The 21,899-nt window shown below is 44.4% G+C and overlaps 1 protein-coding gene across 8 annotated transcripts in view; it reads right to left on the bottom strand.

The window, feature by feature from the left end:
• Positions 1-21,899, bottom strand: part of TLR3 (toll like receptor 3) — a 243,377-nt gene that overhangs the window by 26,543 nt on the left and 194,935 nt on the right. For 5 of the 8 annotated variants that reach the window (XM_085641967.1, XM_085641969.1, XM_085641968.1 and 2 more), the window contains one exon: positions 14,903-16,743. In XM_085641967.1, the coding sequence (XP_085498093.1) occupies positions 14,903-16,743 (1,841 nt within the window). The remainder of the gene's footprint in view (positions 1-14,902; positions 16,744-21,899) is intronic. The other 3 variants (XM_085641971.1, XM_085641972.1, XM_085641970.1) reach the window with 1 other exon arrangement.

Genomic DNA, 21,899 nt, shown 5'->3' with positions numbered 1-21,899 from the left:
ACAAGACATGTTTAAAGCCATTTGTTACAAGCTGGCACCCTCCTACTGCATTCTGTGGTGGAGCCATAAGAAACCTTACTTAAATGGCGCTAATTTAGCAACAACCCTTCTGCAAATAAAGGCCGCTAAAAGTTGTCTGGTAACCACACAGAAGCAATGAGGAGAGCTAGATAGGGTCTGGTATATGTCAGGGGCGACAACGTGCTTATGTTGCCACAGAATATGTGTGCGTCTTCTCTTGGATGTGCCACATTTGACAAATTGGCTGGAGAAGTAAGGTTCATGAGGATAAGTCGACTACCATCTGCCGTGCCGTAAGGTGCCAGCTATTCTTAACATACTGTGAGGAAGAAGGGTGGAGTGTGGTAACCTGCTCCAAGGCACTGATCAGCTTTAAACATAATGTGAAGCAGAAGTAAGGAATATCGGTGTGCAGGTACCATGCAGGCCATTAACATCAATGTGCCCGAGCACATTCTGACAAGAGATGTAGATCTAGAAGTAAAATAAGTTGGGGAGGAGGTAATCTTTTAAACTTTTGAGGAAAGGCATTTTGTGTACCAGGTGAGATTGTAATTGTTAACGATTCCTTGTAATTTGTCTACTGCATTGTGACATATGAAAGCACTTCACTTACTTGATGAACCCATTATCTCTTGCTAGTTTGAGAAAGGATTTTACAGATCATAGAAAAGAGAGTGAGGTGGAAGTAATAATACTGTGTGTGCTCTTCCCTAAAACTACACAGAAATAATCTGTTAAATTTAGAGAATCACTGTCCGTGCACTTATTGGGTTTACTATCACCACTTTATTTCTTATGCAAAATAAACTAACATGCAAACAGTTTATTTATTATTTGAAATAAACTATTATGCAAAGCTTGGAGTCAAAGTATGAGATTTGTGGGTGTTATCCACACATTGTGTCTGCGCTTGCCCTAAGGAGCACCTGAAAGATGAACTTGGCTCTAGAGGCCACATTTTTGCTATGCCCATGTCTGACATCAGAGATGAAACATGACCAAGGGAACTGCTCCTGTTCATTGAAAGAAACAATCACTTTCCCCTGCTTAAAAACATCCTACGCATATACCAAAAACATAGAAAGACCCAGTAGCTATTAGCCAATCATTAACCTGCACTGCATCAGAAAAATCTCAGAGAAAGAGGTTTCATGTCCAAGGAACTGGAATTACACACCCGCTAACATTAGGTGTGTGTTAGAAACGGGGTCTCTAGTTGGCAGGGATATGCACCCTAGTACAAGTAGGGACCACCGGTTCTGACAGGGTGAGTCTTTAAGTACCCTCGACTACCCTCTGGTAGCTTGGCACAGAGCAGGTAGGCGAAACTCAGGAGACAATGTGTAAAGTGCTTGCGCAACACCCACCCACAGCAACACAGTGAGAATACCACAAAAAGGACACCACCAGTGTTTTATAAAAATAAAAGCATCTTTATCTATGTCTTAGGCGAGATCAACATAAAGATTTCACATATATTATGAGCTCTTATGGGCAATGGTTGCTGACAGTGTTCTTTGTAAAGGAAGTAATCTTGTAGGTTCTGGTAGACTTTAGGCACACTGTGTGGGCATCAGTTGATTCTCAGGGCTATAAAATAACATGTGCGCAGGGACCGTATCCCTCTTAGTCGCCAGTTAAGGATTTTTTGGTGCAGGGATCCCCTTGGCTAATTATGGGCTCCGTTAACAGCAGTTCGGTGAAACAGATGGGCCCTTTAACTCTTTGACTTAGTTCTGGGCAAAACTTTTGGGCAGAAAGTTACAATGCTGACCCTGGCACTGCCGCAAGCGCCCTCGAGCAATTACTGCTGGCGGGAGGCGTAACTCCGCCCCCCCCCCCCCTCGGCTGATTAGGGGCTCCGGGAGTAGCAGTGGTGAGGTGACGGTGCCTCTGATTAATGAAATGTGCCCAACACATGCTCCGATGAGTGTTACAAATCAGGGGAACCCTCAACTCCGGGTAACACCCCTTGTGCAGCGAGTCGCAGGAAAAGAATTATGCCCTTCCAAAATCTGGCCGCCCCTACCCCCAGCCGCTCGACCAGCAGTTCCACTGACTCCCAGTCTGCCCAGGCAATGCGACAAGCGGCAGTGTGGGTTTGAGCGTTGGTTACCTGGGAGCGGGTCTCTCGTGGCGGTCTGCTCCGGGGCAGTCCTCAGTCTGGAGCCTCTCTCCCTCCTGTTGGTGCCTCCCAAGGGGATCAGAGTGGCTTCCCGGAGTCCGGGCTCTGCTTCCCTTACTGCCTGGAAGTCGACGTCCTGCTGGGCGGTTCCCTCCTCGACGACCGCACGTCCCGGGGTAATCCTGGTTGCTGGGCAACGCCTCGCAACCAGGAAGCTCCGTGTAGTTTTTCCTCATTGGGTGATCTTGCCGGCAACTCGGGCCAGCGGCGGTGACAGCCTCGCAGTTGTTCGCGGTGCCCCCCTGGTCACGGGCACACATACACCTCAACCTAGAGGTGTATAAAAACGCAAAGCACTCCCCCCACACTCGATTAGCGGGATCTCAGCTGACAACTCGGGCCAGCGGCAGTGAAATCGTCTCACAGCGCTTTTCTCCGATCACGGGCGGGCAGACTCACAGTGCGTTCAGAGCCTTGGGCCGGCGGCGGTGACGCTGGGTTCAGGGCTTCCCAATAACGCAGATCACACGTAGGTCCCTTGAAAACGCAAAGCACTCCCCCCCACTAGATGAGCGTAGGTCCCTTGAGTTGGGCTCAGATACACGCGCACTGCGTTGTAGGGGCCGCCCTGGGAATCCCTTTTGTCCTTGTGTTCTCCAGTAACTAGGGGGCCAGTCAAAAAATAGTGGCGACACCCTTGAGGTGGTGTTTTCAGTTTTCCTCTGGCAGGGCAAGATCAGCAGGGCAGCTCAGCTAGTTGGGGCAGCAGTTCCTGGGAGCCGTCAGCCTCAGCAGACAGTGGCAATCCTCCTGGCGCAGAGGTCTTTACTCCAGCAGAGTTTGTTCTTAATCCAGTGGTGTAACAGAGATGTGTGGCCATGACCCTCCCTTTTATACCCTGGTGCCCAGTCACTAGAAGGGGGTAGAAGCTTCTGGAAGGGTCTTGGGGTTTCTGGGGTGTTCCCTGCCTTCCCTGACCTGGCTCCTGCCACTCTACAGTGACAAAGGCAGGGACGTGAAGTCTATTGTGGGGTAGTCGGGCCCAGCCTATTCAAGTGTAAAGGTGTGAATCACCACTCCCTCCTCACAGCCCAGGAAAGCTATCAGCATGCAGCTGGGAGGTGGGAGTCTGCAGTGCACAAACTAAGTGTAGGCAGGAAAATGTCCATTTCCTAAAAGTGGGATTTCTAAAGTAGTAGTGCCCAAACCCCATATATCACTAGAAAGGGTTTCCCGCTATGATTCCAACTATACCAAACATGACATACCTATTAGGTCCCAGTCAGAAGTTATCCAATAGGTGGGATCCCCAATTTTAGCCCATGGAGGGGTAGGCCTCACTGCGGTAGCAGGGGCCTGCGGCAGGTATGCCAGTTTCACCATGTTTATAGGGGAGAGCACCTGCACCTTAGCACTGTTTAGCAGTGGTATGGTGCCCAGAGTCCTAAGTCCAACAAAAATATATGGTCAAAGTGGGAGGCGCAAGGGCAAAAATGTAGGGGGAGACCGTCCTAAGGCTGACAGGTCCAACAGTGTGTCTCCCCACAAGAAGGCCCATACCCCTTGATTTATTTTAATTTTTTACGTATTTTAATTTTTTACGATACAATGGACCAAAGAGACCCTTATGAAAAGACTCTGTGAATGAACTGGGATGTATGGCATTGCCTTACAATAATTTTACTCCTTCCTCCATAACTGAAGTTTGTACTAGATCAAAGGAATAATCAATAAGAAGAGTGACTCGCAATGTGGCTCCGGCATTCTTGTTCTCACCCCTACTACTCAACATTTGTATGCTAACATACGCAGATGTCCAGGCCTAAACCGTAGAAGACCTTGAACTTCAGCAGAAGAGCAAAGCCTACTCATGTCCTATTAAAAAACAAACTGTTAAGGATGGCATTGCTCTGAACACTTTTGATGACGACAGCAGTGATGATAGTATCAGCAGTCAGTGCTTCACCTTGCATTTGGCTGGCCTCTGTCGATCTTTTATGTGTATTTTGGAGTCTTTGTAGTCTATTCAGGGATCTGCAGAAGCTGCAAGTTGACATGTTGGTGCTTTACAAAACTATTGCTGATCCTGCTCATGCAACTGTCCTTTATTTAGACATTTGTCTTTTATTTAGACATGCTATAACTGGGTCTCTGGTTGGCACAGGTATGCACAGGTAGGGACCACAATTCAAGTCAGGGTAAGCTAGATACAAACTAAAAGATAACCTGTGCTCACCCTCGGGTAGTTTGGCACAGAGCAGTCAGGCTTATCTAAAGAGGCAATGTGTAAAGTATTCGTGCAACACACACATACACAGTAGCACAATGAAAACAACACAACAATACTCCACATCGGTTTAGAAAATTAGAGAATATTTAAATGAGAAAATCAAGACCAAAACAACAAAAATCCAATAAGTAGAACCGAAGTTATTAATTTTTAAAGAATAAATCAAAAAGTAGTGCTCAGATCAAATAGAGCTTAGTGGTTACTTGAGGACGCACTGGACCAGGGTGAATCTAAAGTTCATGCGAATCCCGATGAAGGGTAGGCCGGCTACAGGACTCATGCAGGTCCTGATAAAAAAGTACCTTGGATGGAGCATGCGTTGTCATCGATCCTATGAATGTAGGCGATGCGTCTAATCAGATCCACGCATTCGGTGAAGGCTTCGGCAACTGCCCCGTCACGATGTAGGTGATGCACTGTCATTGAGAAGCGTAGTTAGTCGCCATCGAGCCGTGCAGGCTGTCGAAGAGATGTCGAACAGCAGCTGTGTCGGTGTCAAAAGGCAATGCGTTGGTTCTGATTGGCGCAAAGTCGTCAATGTGTCGGTTTTGATGAATAAACACAACAGAAAATCAGCTTTCAAGGGCCCAGGACTGGATTGGCATCACTTTGCAAGGCAGGACTCACAGATGGCAGTCCCAGTGCTGTTGAAGGGTTGAAGAAAGTGTTTGATGGCCTCGAGACTTCTGAACAGGAGGCAAGCCAGCAAGCTCTTGGAGTCACTCTGGGTTCAAGTGAAATGGGCTCTGTCCTTTCCTCAGTAGGGCAGAGATCAGCAGGTAGCAGGGCAGCTCAGCAAAGCAGAAAGCAGTTCTTTCAGAGCAGCAGTCAGGCAGAGTGGCAATACTTGTGGCACATCAATCTTTACTCCTGGCAGAGTTCGTCACATGTCAAGTAGTGTACTGTCTTGGTAGGGTCTTAGCCCCAGTACTTGTATCCAAATAAGCCTTTGAAGTGGGGGTGACTTCAAAGCAGACCCTCGAAGTGCACATGTCCCCTTTCATCCCAGCCCTGTCTGCCAGGCTATCCGTGGGGAGAAATGTGCCCTTTGTGTGGGACTCATGACACTGCCTATTAAGGTGTGTCAGCTCCCCCTCCCTCTTCCTGCCCAGGAAGAGCTATCAAAATGCAGATGGATTCAGATGAGTCCCCTGTCAAACCCACCCTTGCTGTGCTTGTGGCTGCCTAGAGGGAATGCACAAAGTGTAGCTGTCACCCAGCCCAGATGTGTATTGAAGACAGTCTGCAAGCAGTAAGAGCAGAAAAAGGTCCACTTGCTAAACGTGGCATTTCTAAAACAGTAATGGTAAATCCAACTTTGTCCATAAAGAGGATTTATCATTACCATTCCAAAGATATGAAACATGATGCAACTACTCCTTCCTAATCAGGACGTACAGCTTAAAGGTGTTTTAAGGAATTCCCAATGCTAGCCTACGAGAGGAGTAGGCCTCACAGTAGTGAAAAATGAATTTAGCGGTTTGTCCTACTTTTTAGTGACACACCACCCTGCACTTAGGGACCTATTTCAGGGTGACTTATATATGTAATACAAGGGGAGCTTAAGGCTTGCAAACAGGTTTAAATGTCAAGTCAAAGTGGCAGTAAACTTCCCACACAGGCCCTGCAATAGCAGGCCAGAGACATGCTTAAAAGGCAACATGTGTGAGTGGCACAATCAGTGCTTCTCCCACTAGTAGCATTTAATTTTCAAGCCCTGGGTATATGGCTTACTAAATGGGCTTGCAAGTAAACGAAATATGCCAAACATCTGTAAACTATTTATACCACGCTTAGAGGAGAAGTACATGTAGTTTAGCACTGGTCAGCAGTGGCAAATTGCTCAGAGTCCTAAAGTCAACCAAAAGAAGGTACAAAAATTGGAGGATGAGGCAACAATGTGAGGTGATCCCTCAGAGAGAGACATTTTCCAACAGTTACCCACTATATTTAGTCTAAAAATGTACCATACACTGTAGTCAATAGCTTCTTTGGCAACATCCCCTATGATAAACAACTATCAAAGTATGGCCTAGAGTAAGGTTATGCTAGATCAAGATTACACCACCTGCATAGTTTGTTATTGCAGGGCCTATCCTACTGATATAAAAGAGGGTTGCAACTATTCATGTTTTATGGATTTCCTAAAAGCAAAGTGACCATTGATGGCAATATATGGAAGAGAGCTTGGTAAGGTATTCCTCTCTGCTTGGTCCTTCTAAAATCATCATACTTGAAGTAAAAGGGCAAACATTTCTCGGTCATGGACCAACATGATAACTGGGCTTGTGCACAGTTCACAAAGATTTGAAGATGTTCCACTGCCCTATTTTGTTGGTCAGTGCAATAATCCGAGGGCCACTAAGTGATGACTACGTTTCTTTAGATTAAGAAGCAGTTGTGCATGTTCATTCTGAAGACTCTGAAGGCAGGATGAAAGATTGTCTGACATTTTCAGATTTATGCTACTGATATAGTTCTTGTATGAACGGTACAGAGCAATCACCTCCTAAACTCACTGTGTACCTGTGGCTCCCAAAACATGTCACTGATCAGGGCACAAATGTTTTTAACAAATTCAACAGGTACTGGAAAGAGGTTCTTTCCAAAGTCCTGGGAGGTACATGTATTCACAATTTACATATGTATGCATTTAAAATGTAATCCTTTTTGTAAAAGTCAATGCATGTATGTTCTTTAAAAAGAAATGACGTTACCAGGATCGTTCTTTTTTCCCAGCCTAATGAAATATAGTTATTGTTGTGTAATTGTAAACAGTGAGCCAATGTTTTCCTCATTTGAACCTATCTGACAGTGGGTATGTCCTGCAAACACACCCTGGTATGAGGATTTAACTGGTTCCACCCTGCCGTGTTCTACATGAACTACCTTGCTAGTTGCACCTCAAAGGACTCTGAGGCCACTTGAAGGCAGATTTTAACTCTTTACAAAAACTCTAATGTCATGGGGACGAGGATTTACCGGGGGTCCTACCATAGTCATCCTGGTCTCTGAACTCAAGAACTCAGCCTGTCAATATCACACGGCAGGACGCCATAATAAGTACACTCGGTCCCTTTAAAAAGGAGTTCTCCTTTGGGCAGTGGACATGGCTGTCAGGCGGAGCCGAGAGAAAAGAAGACATGAAAGCCCTGAGGCAGGAAGAGCTTGGGGTCGGCGATTCCCATAAAGAACGTCTATGGATGCTTCAGAGAGAGGACGTAGCGACTGCCAGTGAGGAGGAGAGACATCGCGGTTGGAGACCCGGTACTGATACTGGCCCAGCAACCCACAGGAGCCACCGCAGTGAAGTGCTGTGTTGGACAGGAGAGCCCAGAAGCACAGGAGGAGAGATGCCGCCAGTCCGAAGAAAGAGCCAGCCACGCTTCAGGGGAGTGTGTCTCTCGCAGATGGGTAGCCATTTGTGAGCCTGGGGAAGGGGAGCAAAAGCAGGAGGGAAGCTACCCTAGAGTGGCCGGCAGGTGAATGGAGGGAGAGCTTGCCTTTTAATGCCGCCATATAATAATACCCGAAAGAGAGATTTGGGTACGCATTTCCTTTGCTATTAGAACACCACAGGCACCTTAGAGATGCTTGGTCATCCTGTCACTAAACCGATTGTGTATTACACAAGACCGTCTTTGTACATGGACTGTACAGTTTATTTGTTCACTTTCATTTCACTACATCCACACACTAAATCACGTGATGTAAAGGTTTAGGGTCTTGATAAGTCTGCTAAGGGAGCAGAACCATTACTTACCTGCCACTTATATTCCTTATACCAAGAGGGAAGCTAGTGGACGTCGGACTAGAACAGAAGACCAGCTGCCATACTAAGAAGACCAGCCCCAAAAGAGAACCAGGGATATTCAGTTACTCCTTTCTTGCTTGTGTGTTCAATTAAAAAGAACAAAATAAGGCAGAACAGGAAAGCCTCTGATCTATTTGCTATGCCAGTGTTGGCCCATACCTCACATAAAATAAAGAAATGCATTAGAATAAATATAAAATTATGGAGTCTGGGTTAAAAACTGCATGGACACTTCTGCAACTCTCGGCAGCGGAATTATTTGAGAATGAAACTGTATTTGTTAAAGTATACTGGATCTAAAGCATGGTGAAAACTGATCTGGATATAAAAAGAAGTTACAAAAGGTTTGGAGGATTGTGCCTCATAGCTACTTTTGAAATCGTTAATTTCAACTGGTACAAAACAAAAACACAATGAGTAACATACACTTTTCTAAACTGAATAAATGTAAACATGATCAAAACTAGACATCCACATCGCAACTGCAGATGGCTACAAGATGATACACTGAGACCGCAACAACAAACACGGCAGGGACATTGCCATCATCTTCAGGGAAACCATCTGATGCTTCGGTACTAACGATGACCCTCATGGAACACCTCAACTTTCAACTACAGACTGATGCCAAGACCACGATAAGAGGCACCATCGTATACAGACACCTGGGACCGGCTTTCTGGAATGCCATCTCCAACATCATCACCCCTGTAACCATCGGCTCCTACCACTACATCCTACTCGGCAACCTCAACTTCCATGTTGACAACCCCAACAAACCACCCTCATGGAGAACCTAAACAACATCAGCCTCAGGCAACTGGTCACCGAACCCACTCACAAAGCCGGACACACGCTCAACCCCATTTTCACCTCCAGCGACAGAATCAAATTCAGCCACAACACAGAATGTGAAAATGGGGTTGAGCGTGTGCCTTTGCACAGACACCGAACAGGCTGTGCGATTATAGAGTCCCCGATACAAAATGTCACAGGCAAACAACATGTTATCACATAGGCATAACTAACTTCTCCAAATAGAAAGCAAAAAAGATGTCTTGTGTTTTGTCACAAAGGACACTCCTCCTAAGGAAGGCAGGATTGTGAGGACATTTTTGTTACTTTTAGTCTAGCATTTTCACTTTCCCTAGGTGCTTTTTTGGGGATCAGTAATGTTTTCTAGATCCTCTGCTGAATGACAGTTTTGGCAAGTTGAAGGTAATGCTATCTACATCCACATGAATTTGTTCTGAAATATTCTCAGAATTCCAAGACCCAATTGCATAAATATATGTCTGTAGAAACCCACTTTAGTGCCCAATTTCAAACACTTCCTTTGATGTTTTTATAAAAGAAAATTCTGATTGAGTTTATATTGAAGGTAAAACAGAAACCACACACAGTTACTGTAGATGCAATATCTCTCTCTTTTAGAACAATTAAAGCATATATTATGCTCTGAGAACAATGTGGTTTCCCAGTGGTGAACATAAAGTATAAGAAGGGTGGTTGTATGCTCTCAGGGTCACACACGCTTATTCTGGGGTGCTGAGTGCAGGTTAGGGCACCCAGGACAGTGTTGGATCATAGGCGAGTTTGTGTGGCAGCAAGGTATAGACACAAAAGTATCTGGATTCCAAGCTAGTTCTGCCAAAGTCACCCATCAAAGATGGAACCTCCCTGGAGGTCATATACATGATGAAAGGAGCCCATATTTCATTGGGTCTTGAGGGGGCAGGCATTAGGGACCAGTACACTTCAAACTATTCTTGGTAGTAGGAGACATCATGAAGTCAGCTCTTGAGCATGGGGGACGTTCTCCTGTCCCAGTTTATCACTACCCTTCGCTTAGCCAACTGAAGTAGCATTGCCACCAGTTTCTGGGCGCCAGGTGGTAAAGAACGGTAGAATCACTAACTGGAATTTTGGCAACTGATGAGCCGCAGAATATACTTCAATTCAGTGTCTGGCTATCCTGGGACAGAGCCACACCAGGTGTAAAAAGGCCTGCTCCATCTGCCCTACAAATGCCACAACAGGATATAATTAATAAACACATTTTATGTAGTTGTACGGGTGTACGATAGAGTTGGTGTCGATATTTATTATGAATAAGGCGCAATCTCTATTTGGGAGATTACCTGCCCATGTGGGTCCAATACAGCTGGGTAATGTGCTTTCCGGGGGATGGCGAGGCCTACACACAATCCAGAGCTACGAGGGTAAAGGATTCCTTAGGGTAGTCTATGTGTGTTTCCCGACATGGGAAAGTAAACAAAAGTGGTTATGGGTGTGCAGTCGGCTCTCGCCATGATGGTCTATAGAGTGAGAAACGTCTCTTCAGTCAGAGGTCGCCGAGCATAGAGAGGCCCATTTGCCAGTCATCCAATCCCATGGTAGTCCATGGTGAGGGCAAGGATGGGTTATGTGCCATAGTCAGTCCTCGTGAATACAAGCAGGGTAGGTCAGCCCCACCCTGGAGCATATTCCATGCCCCTATCATGCACAGGACCGCATTAACATCATCTGAGGGGTGCTTTGAGAGGGAGCATATTGCCATCACCATTGTTGTCCACCTCGATTGCAACATGTAGTTGAAATGCCCTGGGGTACAGCCAGTGGTGGGAGAACTGTGCCTGTGCATAGTAATAACAGAGCTCAACGGCTGGTGCGCACAGTCCATCTTGCATGAACAGCATCAAGGGGACTTCAATTTCAGTCTTGGTGGTTTAGCAGCCCAGGCCAAGCAGATCAGTTAGTATTTGAGGCAAAGGAAGAAAGCCCTGGTTAATGGAATTGGGATGTTGACAAAGTGGTAGAGAAACTTGGGGAGGATCACCATTTTCGTAATGGCAATCCTGTTAGCCATAGAAAGGGACAATCTAGCCAAATCATGGCCCTATCATAGTTTTCACACTAGAGGTCATCCATGTCTCTGCTAACCCAGATACCAAGGTATTAAATCATCGAGCCAGACCACCATATTGGGTACATTCTCTCAACTCTAGTCATGTCTAGGGTCCAGGGAAAGAGGAACGATTTGGCCCAGTTAAATTGGATGCCAGTGAGCCCACCAAATTTGAGGATCTCTCTCAATATCCGGCCCAGGTTCTTGGGGCGGAGTTTAGAACATATATGGTCACATCGCCTGTGTAAATGGAAACAACGAGTCTGCAGGCAATGTCATTTATTCGTTTTTGTGCATGGTGCTGCCGCAGCTGGGCCGCAAATGGCTCAATAGCTATGGCATATAGGATGGGAGACAAGAGGCAGCCCTGCAGGGCACCTCTACTAATGGAGACTGGGAAGGAAATTATACCATTGACTTGCAGCCATGTGTGGTTGGTTCTTTGTAGAGGAATTTAATCCAATGAATGAAGGACGGACCAATCCTTCTCAGCAAGTGGAATAGGCAGGGTGATTACAGTGAATGAAAAGCTTATGTCAGGTCCATAAAAATAACTGTCACTTTGAGCTGCGGATTTACAGAGTGAAGGACCGCAAATTGGGTCAGGAGATTATCAGCCGTGGATCTGCCAGGTATGAACCCGACAAATCTAGGCGAACGATCAGTGGAAGTAAAGGGAGTAATAAGTTTCCCAATAGCTTGGTGAGGAACATATTAGCGATGTTTATCATTGAAAGGCAGCGATATGAGTCGCATTTACTAAGGGGTTTGTCAGGTTTGAGAAGGGTGACTAGGAGGGCCTGAGCGATTTCGGCACATGAGCATTCATTCTGGCTTCCTCATACATGGCATGTGATCATGGGGTTAGTATCTTGGCACATGGCTTTTAAAGTAGGGCTGTGAGGCCATCTAGCCCCAGCGCCCTATCTCCGGGCATGCTGCAGATTACCTGAATGATGTCCTCATCATCAAAATGGATCATCTAGGTACTGCCTTTGTGCCTCATCCAGCCGGAGCAATTGAATTGAGCCTAGATATGCAGCAAAGTCGTCAGAGGGTGCTGATACCGTAGACTGATACAGAGAAGAGTAATAATTTGTCATAGTCTGCAGGATATCAGCTGTGGAGCAGTGGACTGAGTCTCCAACTCGGTTATATAAAAACTGCTCCAGTTACGTTTGAGCAAGAAGGTGCCGTTTTGGTATACTCCGAGACGGTTTCCCGAATCTGTGTCAAAATTGCACTATTGCCGGTGGTGACATACTGAGTGTCAAGGCACACACAGTTGGTGGAAGTGAACTTCTACTCAGCCACTGGCCTTTTATCTGAAACCCCAGAAAGAGGAGTGAAATCTGATAAAAATCTGGTGGGTGTGTGTGAGGAGAAGAGGTGCAGGTGCAAGCATTCGGCTGAGGAATGGCACCTTTGAAAAGGCACAATGACTACATCGCAAGATGGTGTTTCTCCTCTGGCTCAGCCTTTTAGCTGCTCTACGATTCTGCACCTTGTTAACACCGCCGTTGGGCACTTGTTTGGGCTGGACCAGAATCTACTGGGCCCTAAGACGCATCCAGGAAGAGAAATCTTGGTTGTCTTCCTTTGCTCTACCCATTCTCACAGTATAGTATGCTAAATTACTTTTTGGCTGTCCATTTCAACTTCAAATGTTCCTACCAGAAGCCCTTGTTTAGTGTAAAAACTAGATTTCCCTAAGTAGCACTTTGAAACAATGACGTTCTGACAGAAATGCTACAGGACAGCTGAAGTAGAGTATTGCCAGGAGCTGTCTGGAATTCTACGGCTACTGTTCCCCGGACCAAACCTTAAGGCCAAGGGACTGACCTAAGAACATCTGCACTTCAGGAATTAGGGCTTTAGATAAATACAGGAATGGACAGCAGCAGCAGTGGAAGCTTCCCTCACAAACAGGGCAGGTACAGCTGTTTTGTCTGTTGTTGTTTACCCTTTGTTGGCCATAAATCTCAAACATTTTGGTTCTATTTGCCTACCACCTCTTCAAACTGTACCTGTGTTCTGGGTTGAAATCCCTGACTAGGTGCTACAGAGAGAGCAATGAGGTTTATATATACTATTAAGGCACGACTCTACTCTACTCTCTCAACACCAGAAGGGTTTAGGAGTACCTCTACCCTGATGGATTTAATCATTCCGTTCCCCAAGACAGCAATTCCACTTGAAGCTGGCGTTCTTTAAAGGTTGCTGTAGTGCTCTAGTTATGGAATGTCAGTTGAGCTTGGTTCTCTGGTGCTGAGAGGCTGGTCGTTGTGGCAGCTCCGACTGCAATAAACTTGTACCGAAATAAACTACAGAAAGCGTAGCATCTACTTGAAGGAAGATTGCCACAATAACCTTAGTCGAGACTTACATAAAAAGAAATATTGGAACACAGCCTATATATAGGTTGACACTTTAGCATCATGGTATTTTGACCTGTTCAGAATTTTGTACATAGTATAAAAGCAAATCTTACAAAATGTATTATAAACACACCACGAGTAGTTTTTCTTTAATGATATAAACCTGAAAGTACTTGTAGTCATATATTTGAATCCTTCTGTGATGTCTAATGTAGTGATTTCTGAAAACAAGCATAAAGTGGCTGTGGTTCTTTGTGCTGTTCTTTCCACCAACAGTAACGTCAAAAACTGATGTATATTAGACTGAATTAAGATTGAGTATAAATGGCAAATTTAAATTGATAACATCAAAATATTTAATTTCTTACATGAAAAAGATTCACAGTTGCAGATGTGACATACCTACGTGTCGACTTGTTTAATTATTCAGTTTTCTCTGCTTTGATGTCATAGCAATGTTTTCATAGTTTACGTTTTATACTCTAAGGGCCATATGTATGAAAAACGTGTTTTGCGATTCTCAAATTGCGATTTTTAGGGAATCACAATTAGAGAATCACAAAATGCAAGATATGTAGGATTGGCTAAATATTTTGCGAATCCTACATATTCCTTATTTGCAAATCGCAAATTGAGATTCGCAAATAAGGAATACCTTCCCATTCATTCCTATGGGCTAGAATGAATGGAAAGACATTCTCAATTTGCGATTCCCAATTAGAGAATCGCAAATTGAGAATGCAATTTCAAGGTTGCAAGGGTGTCAATAGGACACCCTGTTGCACCCCTGAAATAAACATGTGTGCACATGTGGCGCACATACAGGCCCTAAGGGCATGTATGTGCACCACATGGCACTTTGAAAAATGCAAAAATGCAAAAAAGTGCATTTTTCAAAGAAATCGCAAATTACCACCAAACTGAAGTAGGTGGTAATTTGGGATTGTTTAAGCCAAAATCGCACAACTTGGGTGCTTCCTACATTGCAATTAAGGAATCGCAATTTGGGATTCCTTAAATGCATTCGCAAAATGGGGAATCGCAAATTTTGCGATTCCTTATTTTGTGAGTGGGTTTTTGTGTGCTACATTGCACACTGCCTAAATTGCGATCGCAAACGCTGAAATTCTGTTAATTTCAGCGTTTGCGATCGCAATTTGGCTTCATACATATGGCCCTAAGTGTGTCCTGAAAAGTGCTATTATTAGTAATCCCTGCATTCAATGTTTGATGATTATTTTCATTATTTTTGAATGCCCAGTTTCTCTGTGAGATTTTTAGGTCCATCTGATGATGGTTCTCACTTTGCAAAATGGTAAATAAACGAACACTTTGACAAATTGCCAAAAACATGCGCACTTACCTTCTACACCAAGCATCCTTCAGGAGGCGATGAGTCACAACAAAAATTACCTTTTTGCTGCTTTGCATACTATTTACGATTGCTTCAAGCTCAGAAACACCAGCATCAAAGTCTCGCTCCTCAAAGCAAAATTTTAGGGATTGAGTGCCATTTTCTTCCAGTGGAATCAAATTCTTGTCTACCCAGTTAGTGTCCTTCTTGGCATTAATAATGTAGCCATCATAGGTGTAATGTTCTGTTATGTTATCAATCTCCTTAAAGCCAAGAATTCTATTAACAGCAACACTCCAGTAAAATTTAATTATCCATCCTTGAAAGTGGATGACCATTACCACAAATAGGATTACAAAGACGGCGCTGGCAGTTAGTATAAAAAGTAGTCTAAATGGGGCACTGTCTTTGCATGGAGCATTATCAAACTTCATCACTGAAATTCCATTGTACTTTGATGGAGTGTTACAAACATAATCCAAACTTAGTCGAGGAACATTTGCTTTAGTGCTATTCAGCCAATTAACAAAATATGAGATGCTTTCACATGTACAATCAAATGGGTTGAACCCCATGTACAAGTTTTCCATGGTCTTGAAAACTGACCCAAAAACATCTTTTTCTACAGTTGTGACTAGATTCTTCTGGAGGTTTAACATTGTAAGGGAGACTTGGTCCTCAAATAAAGATGGTCTGAGTAAATTCAGCATATTTGATTGCAGTTCCAACTGCTTTAATTGAGACAAGCCCTTGAAAGCCGTTATAGGTATCTCATCAAGCCCATTGTAGCTTAGGCGAACTATGTTCAGGCCAAGGAGACCTTTTAAGAACAGAACTGGGCCGCCAGGATTTGCGCTCTTCCAAAGACGGGCCAAGTTATTATGCTCTAAATTTAAGATTTGGAGATTCAAAAGTCCATCAAATATATCCTCTTGCATGTTGGCTATGTTGTTGTTGCTTACATCTAACACTGTCAGATTTTGTAGAGCAGAAAATGGGGATGGACTCAGATTCAAATTGGTCATTGCCAATTTTCTCATCAACAACCGTTTAAGACTTGGAACAAATCGGAAGGAATCACTTGTCAATATGAGGCGTTTGTTGTACGAGATATAAATCACTTCAATATTGTCAAGGCCTTTAAACTCATCGCCTGTTAGCTCTTGGTCAATGTTGTTACGTCCCACTTCAAGAACCTTCAAATGCTTCAACTGTGAAAAAGCTCCACTTTGTAACTCTGAAATTCCACTTCCCGTGAGATTGAGTGAAATCAAAGGAGAGGCAGCAAGGGATGAAAATGTTGTATTTGTTATAGTTTTTAAGCCTATGGAACACTTGCATAAACTCAGATATTTCAGGCTTATCAACCCAATGAACATATGTTCTGTAATTCCTGAAAAACTATTATCATCCATAATTAGATTTTCCAAATGCATCAGGGGCTGAAATGAGAAGTCTCCAATTTTGGAATGTTTTCCACCTACAAAAGACTTTCTTAAATTTAAAAATTTCACATTTGATAACCCATGAAATGTCTGTGGTGATAAGTGAGCGATGGGATTTTCCTCCAAACTCAAATACTCTAAATGTGGAAGAGTAGCAAAAGCGTAATTTTCAATTACAGACAAGTTATTTTTGGAAAGATCTAACACTGTGAGGTTGGTTTTCTGAAGTGCTCTGAAAGTTGTGTTGCGAATTTTTGAAAGCTGGCTGTTACGTAGCATGAGTGTCCGAATTCCTGTTCCTGATAACTCTGAGCACAGTGTCTCGGTAAGATCTGGGCTCAGCTGCAGGTTCTCCAAAGTGAGGGTGTGAAGATATCCAATTGCACGAAAACAGCCTGGCAGGAACTAAAACAAAAGACAAATTCAGCTTAAATGTCTCTTAATTTATCAAGCATATACAACTGAATTTCATAAAGCAATATTTAAATGAACATATGTTTTTTTTTTAATCAATGGCCCCATCATGTGTTGCATCAACGAGCTATGTTAGTACAATGACATCACTCTAAAGATTCTAAAGTTAGGAGAAAGGCAAAACGTATGTAAACGTGAAAATACAATGGTTTTACATGTACACCTGGGTAAAGATCAGCAACCTTGCTGAACCTGTTAATGACACATTATTATGTATTCCATGCATGAAATTAAAAAAAAACACATCAGTTGAGCAAAAACAAGAATTTACTTATCTTCAGTAGCTCTTTTTCTGTTTGACACTCTAGCTGCAGATTCCTCACGTTTAGAATATTGCACAAGCGCAAGACTGGATCCAGAAATCACTGCACTGCTACTGCGCACTGCTAGATGGTGCAGTGGGATTCCGTGTTGACCTCATTATGCCCAGACACTTTGACTTCAGTTTCTTGCTTGACTTCTACCACACCCTCTGACGCGGAGTAAAAAACTGGCGGTACCAGTTTTGAGACCTGGGACCTTTTTAGATAATAAAAATAGGCCATTTAACAAAAAGGGGAGATGGGAGGCCCGTGATAAATATCTGTTTAATAGACATCAACAGGGATAGTCTATTATACGGAGGTAACTTGTTCTTCTGATGGATACTTATGACCACAGAATATTGACTTTCGAGTACTTACATAAGCAGTAAATCCCAAGATGCAGAGTCTGTGGAGTGGACTTAGAGCAAAATGTCCTGCAGGACAGAACGGGCAGAATAGACTTCCAGTCAAACCTAGCACTCAAGGCAGTAGTTCTCGTGGACATGTGCACTGATACCCACGTTGTGGCCTGACAAATGTCAAGAACAGGCAATCCGTGTGCCAGTGGTAGAGGCCCTGGTGGAATGAGCCTTCAGGCCTTCAGGAGGCTGCTTCCTGGCCAGTGTGCAGTAGGTCTTAATGCAGAGGACTATCTGCATTGACACTGTCCTTTTCTGCACCGCTTTACTCTACTTAGCCAAAGAGAACACCTCAAAAAGCTGACTGTCCAACCGAGGGCCTTTAGTGCAATTGATGTAAAAGCTTAAGGCTCTTTGGGGTCCAACCAATGGTGCCTCTCTTCCTTTTTCGAGAGATGAGGTGGAGCAAAGAATGCTCGGAGGGTGAAGAATTGCCCAATGTGAAAAGAAGTCACATTTGGTCCTCAATACCAATTTGGGAAAAAGGTGGTGCACGGCAGCTGGATCAAGAGAGCTTGGAGCGTATTCACGTGAGGAGTAGAAGAGATCACGATGAGAAAGAGAGTTTTGAGAATCAAAAGACCCAACAAGCAGCTGTGCATGGGCTCAAAGGAAGTGCACATGAGGAACATCAGGACCAAATTAAGAGCTCACTGTGGAATCACAAACCGTTTGCGAGGGAAATTATCAGTCAAAACACATAACAGGTGCTTTAAACAAGGACAGTTGGTCCAGCAAATGTAAAAATGCAGAGATGCCAGATAAATAACCTTTAATGGTGTCTATTGCAAGACCTTGCTGGGCAAAAGGCAAAACAAACAGTAAGACATTCAAAAGTTTAGCTTGTAAGAGGTCTATGTTGCGGACTCCACACTCCAGCGCCTAGCATAAATGGCTTTTGTAGTGGAACACCTTGCTGCGAGGATGACATCCACAACCTCAGGTGGTAGATCAAACGTATTCAAATGTTACTGCTTAATCTCCATACCTGGATGTGTAGATGGTGTAGGTTTGGGAACAGAATCCCTCCTGCTGCTTCGAAAGAAGATTCTCCTGTAGTGATAGCCAGATCAGAGGACAGATGCTCATGCTCGATAAGTCTGGGTGGCACACTCTCATGGCCCAATCTGGAGTCACTCTGTTGAATTGGGCCCAGTCGTTCCTGATCTTGTTCTGAGGTCGTGACTGGAGAGGTAGGAGTGTAAAGGCATACAGGAGACGTTTACTCTACTCTAGCCTGAATGAATCTTCTAGAGAGGGCATTCTTGGGAACGCCAATGCACAGACGTTTTGACAATGTGCATTCTCGATATTGGAAAAAGGATCCAGTGACGGCTCTGCCCATTGCCGAAAGATGCTTTGAGCCACCTCGGGATCTAACCACCATTTGTGATCCGCCAGGTTTCACCGGATAAGCTTTTTCCTCCTGGAGTTTAAAGATCCTGCCAGGTGGCTCACAAGTCGGGAGATTACTTTACGCTGCAGCAAATTCTAGAGGCATAACACCTCATGGCACGGGACCCAGGATCCAACTCCACTTGTTGCAGTATTACATGGTAGTAGTGTTATCTGTGAGAACCTGTCCCAGGCTACCATTGTGAACTTCAGGAGGCCTTCAACACCTGGCGGAAGGCCCGCAGCTCCAACAGATTTATGTAAAGCCAGGTTTCTGCTGTAGATCAGAATCCATTGATCTCCTCCTCTCTCAGATGTCCTCCCAAGCCTAGCAAGGATGCATCTGTCACCACTGCCAGCTCTGAGAAGGGAATGTAGAGGGGTTCTGCTGCTGGTTAGGCCACAGTCTAGCACACACCAATGCAGATCTTGTGTAGTCTTCTCCGAAACCTGTATGACAGTTGAGAAGTTTCTTTGTTGGTGATGCCACTGAGACTTTAGATCCCTCTACAGAGCCTGCATATGCCACCTGGTGCAAGCAGGATGCATGAGGTCAGCAGGCCAAGTAACCTTGGTGCTGCTCTCACCGAGATCCACGACTGAGATGAAAAATTGGGATGATGCTCAAATGTCCTGGGGCCGTATTATACAATGCAGTGCATTTTCCTTGTTAGCGGCAGGTGCACCTTTCAAAAGGTGTGCTTGGCACTAACAAGGAGAGTGTGCCCATTAGATTGAATGCATTGCTCTCAGGCCAGCTGCAAACTTGTGTTGCCCTGGGGTTGCGCATTAAAGTGAAATTTGGAGTGACTTTGAAGCAGCCGCTCTGTGTTTCACTGTACAGGTAGCAACCCGCCTACACATTTAAGAGGGGTGAGAAATTCCCTTGCAGGCGGGCGCAGTGAGTGCCTGCACCTGCCTGCAGGGATATGGCATGGACCCACTTCACCCCCTCCAGAGGGCTGCCATCAGGGAGCGTACTGAGAGTACTCCACCTTTTAAGTGGGGCACTGTCAGCATGACTCCTAATAGCTTCTTTACCTTTGTGCCCGCGTCTATAATACGGCAAGGGTGCAGATTCCATAATTCGCATGGGGCCACGCCCCCATGCAAATGAGGGAACGCTCTCTAATATCACTGGTGCTATATGTGCACCAGCAATATCTGTATTACAAAACGAGCCGCACAAGTGTCTGTGGCCCGTTCTGCAATAAAAAAGTGCACTGGGGCGCAAACGCCCATTGCACCCCAGGGGCATTTAGTATAATACAGCTACTAGACTTTTTGTGACAGAGGAAAAGACCTGAACTTCCCTGTGTTCAGAACAGCTCTTGTAATAGGAAGCATCTGCGAAGGAGTCAGGTGTGACTTTGACACCTTGATGAGGAACCCCAATGATGTCAGGAGGAAATAGCAGAAGTAAGTTCCTGATCTTACTTCCAAGTTTGTTTGGCCAGTAGTGCCTGCACCTCTTGCAGCAAGATGGATAAGTGCTCTTCTGAAAGCCTCTCTGATGTGGGGGGCAGCTGCAGTGGATCTAAAAGAAATGCAAGGGAATAACACACCAATTTGTTAGATGTGATGGAGTGCCATCTTGGTATAATATGTCTGATTCTGCCTCCCACAGGGTGGTTTGCGCAGCTATGGGTAAACTAAAACAGCTTGGGGCTGATGCCACAGGGGTGGAGGACTTAGCAGAACTGTGTTTCTGTTGACCTTCACAATGTCTGATTGAGCACCAACCCCAGCCACAAAAGGGCAGGAGTAACTGACGCAGCTGTGACAGGACCGGAAGTTGTCTACACGCCAACTCTCTGAAGTACCCTCGGAATGGTTGAAACTGATGAGGACACTGTCAAGCAGGGATGGAAAAACCAAGGAACTGGCTGTGGCTCTGCTTTTCAAACAGCATTACATGGAAGAATCAGCCTTTTATGTCAATTGTCCTGTTGGGGGTGGAGTGTAATGCTGGAAGAGCAGACCAGCCAGCAAATCTTTAAATCAGAGTCATCCAAGTTAGGCTCACTCAGGATCAGTTGCATTGAACATGTTCTTTATTCCAACTGCATTTCATGACATGTTTTGGGCTTAAGTGGCCTTGACCACATGACTATAGCTCATGTCCTAAAGTAATTATAACTCGTGCCCCCATGCACAAAGTTCTCATCAATTATGTCATTTCAGATGTTGCAGTGATGTTATCAATGATGTCATATAACATGTCATGAGTGATGTAATATGTGAGGTAATTAGCAGTGCATGACGAAGACATTGTTATAGTTACTTGAGGGCATGAGTTATAGTTACATGAGATAACTATACCTTGTGAATGTCAATGGTTTTTGGTAATTAAAAATGGTACTTTTTAACTGATACATACACTTAACTATAACGTCCCTTTAACCTTTGTTAAGTGTATTTCTCTTTAATATAAAGTAGGATATTATTACAATTTTATTACAAGACCGGAGGCTACCATCATGCATATTTCTTTTAATGCAGTCTCCAAGCCGCATACATCATAAAGCAAAAGTTCCAGAGTAGAACGTTAACATCAATAAAAGGTATGAGCCCATTTCAATCTGCCTCTTTTAAATGCGGCTCCAAGCAGATAAGTTCTTTACATTACTTCTCTCATTTTATACTGTATAATATTATTTATCTTTCTCTAATTTGTTCTAAAATGATACTACATTATATTGTCTCCTTTATCTAGCCTCGAGTACTGCTCCTATTCCTATCTATACTCTTTAACTTCTTCTCCACTCTCTTCTTACTTTGCGCAAATCTATCACCTGCTTTCTCGGGGGAGAGCCCTGCCTCCCAACGGCGACTCTCCCCCTTAACTCTCCTTACCTTATTCACCTTAATTCGCTCTTCCTCCCTTTTTTGAAACCTTCGTCTTCAATTACGACAAAATGTTTATTGGAAGCCCATATTCCCTTTTGCTGCCCGCCGATTCCGATTC

Source organism: Triturus cristatus, chromosome 2_2 (assembly GCF_964204655.1).
Source record: "Triturus cristatus chromosome 2_2, aTriCri1.1, whole genome shotgun sequence".
In the NCBI taxonomy this organism is placed as follows: domain Eukaryota; kingdom Metazoa; phylum Chordata; class Amphibia; order Caudata; family Salamandridae; genus Triturus; species Triturus cristatus.
Note: the sequence above shows the minus strand (reverse complement) of the source record. Positions and strands in the feature narration are given on the sequence as shown.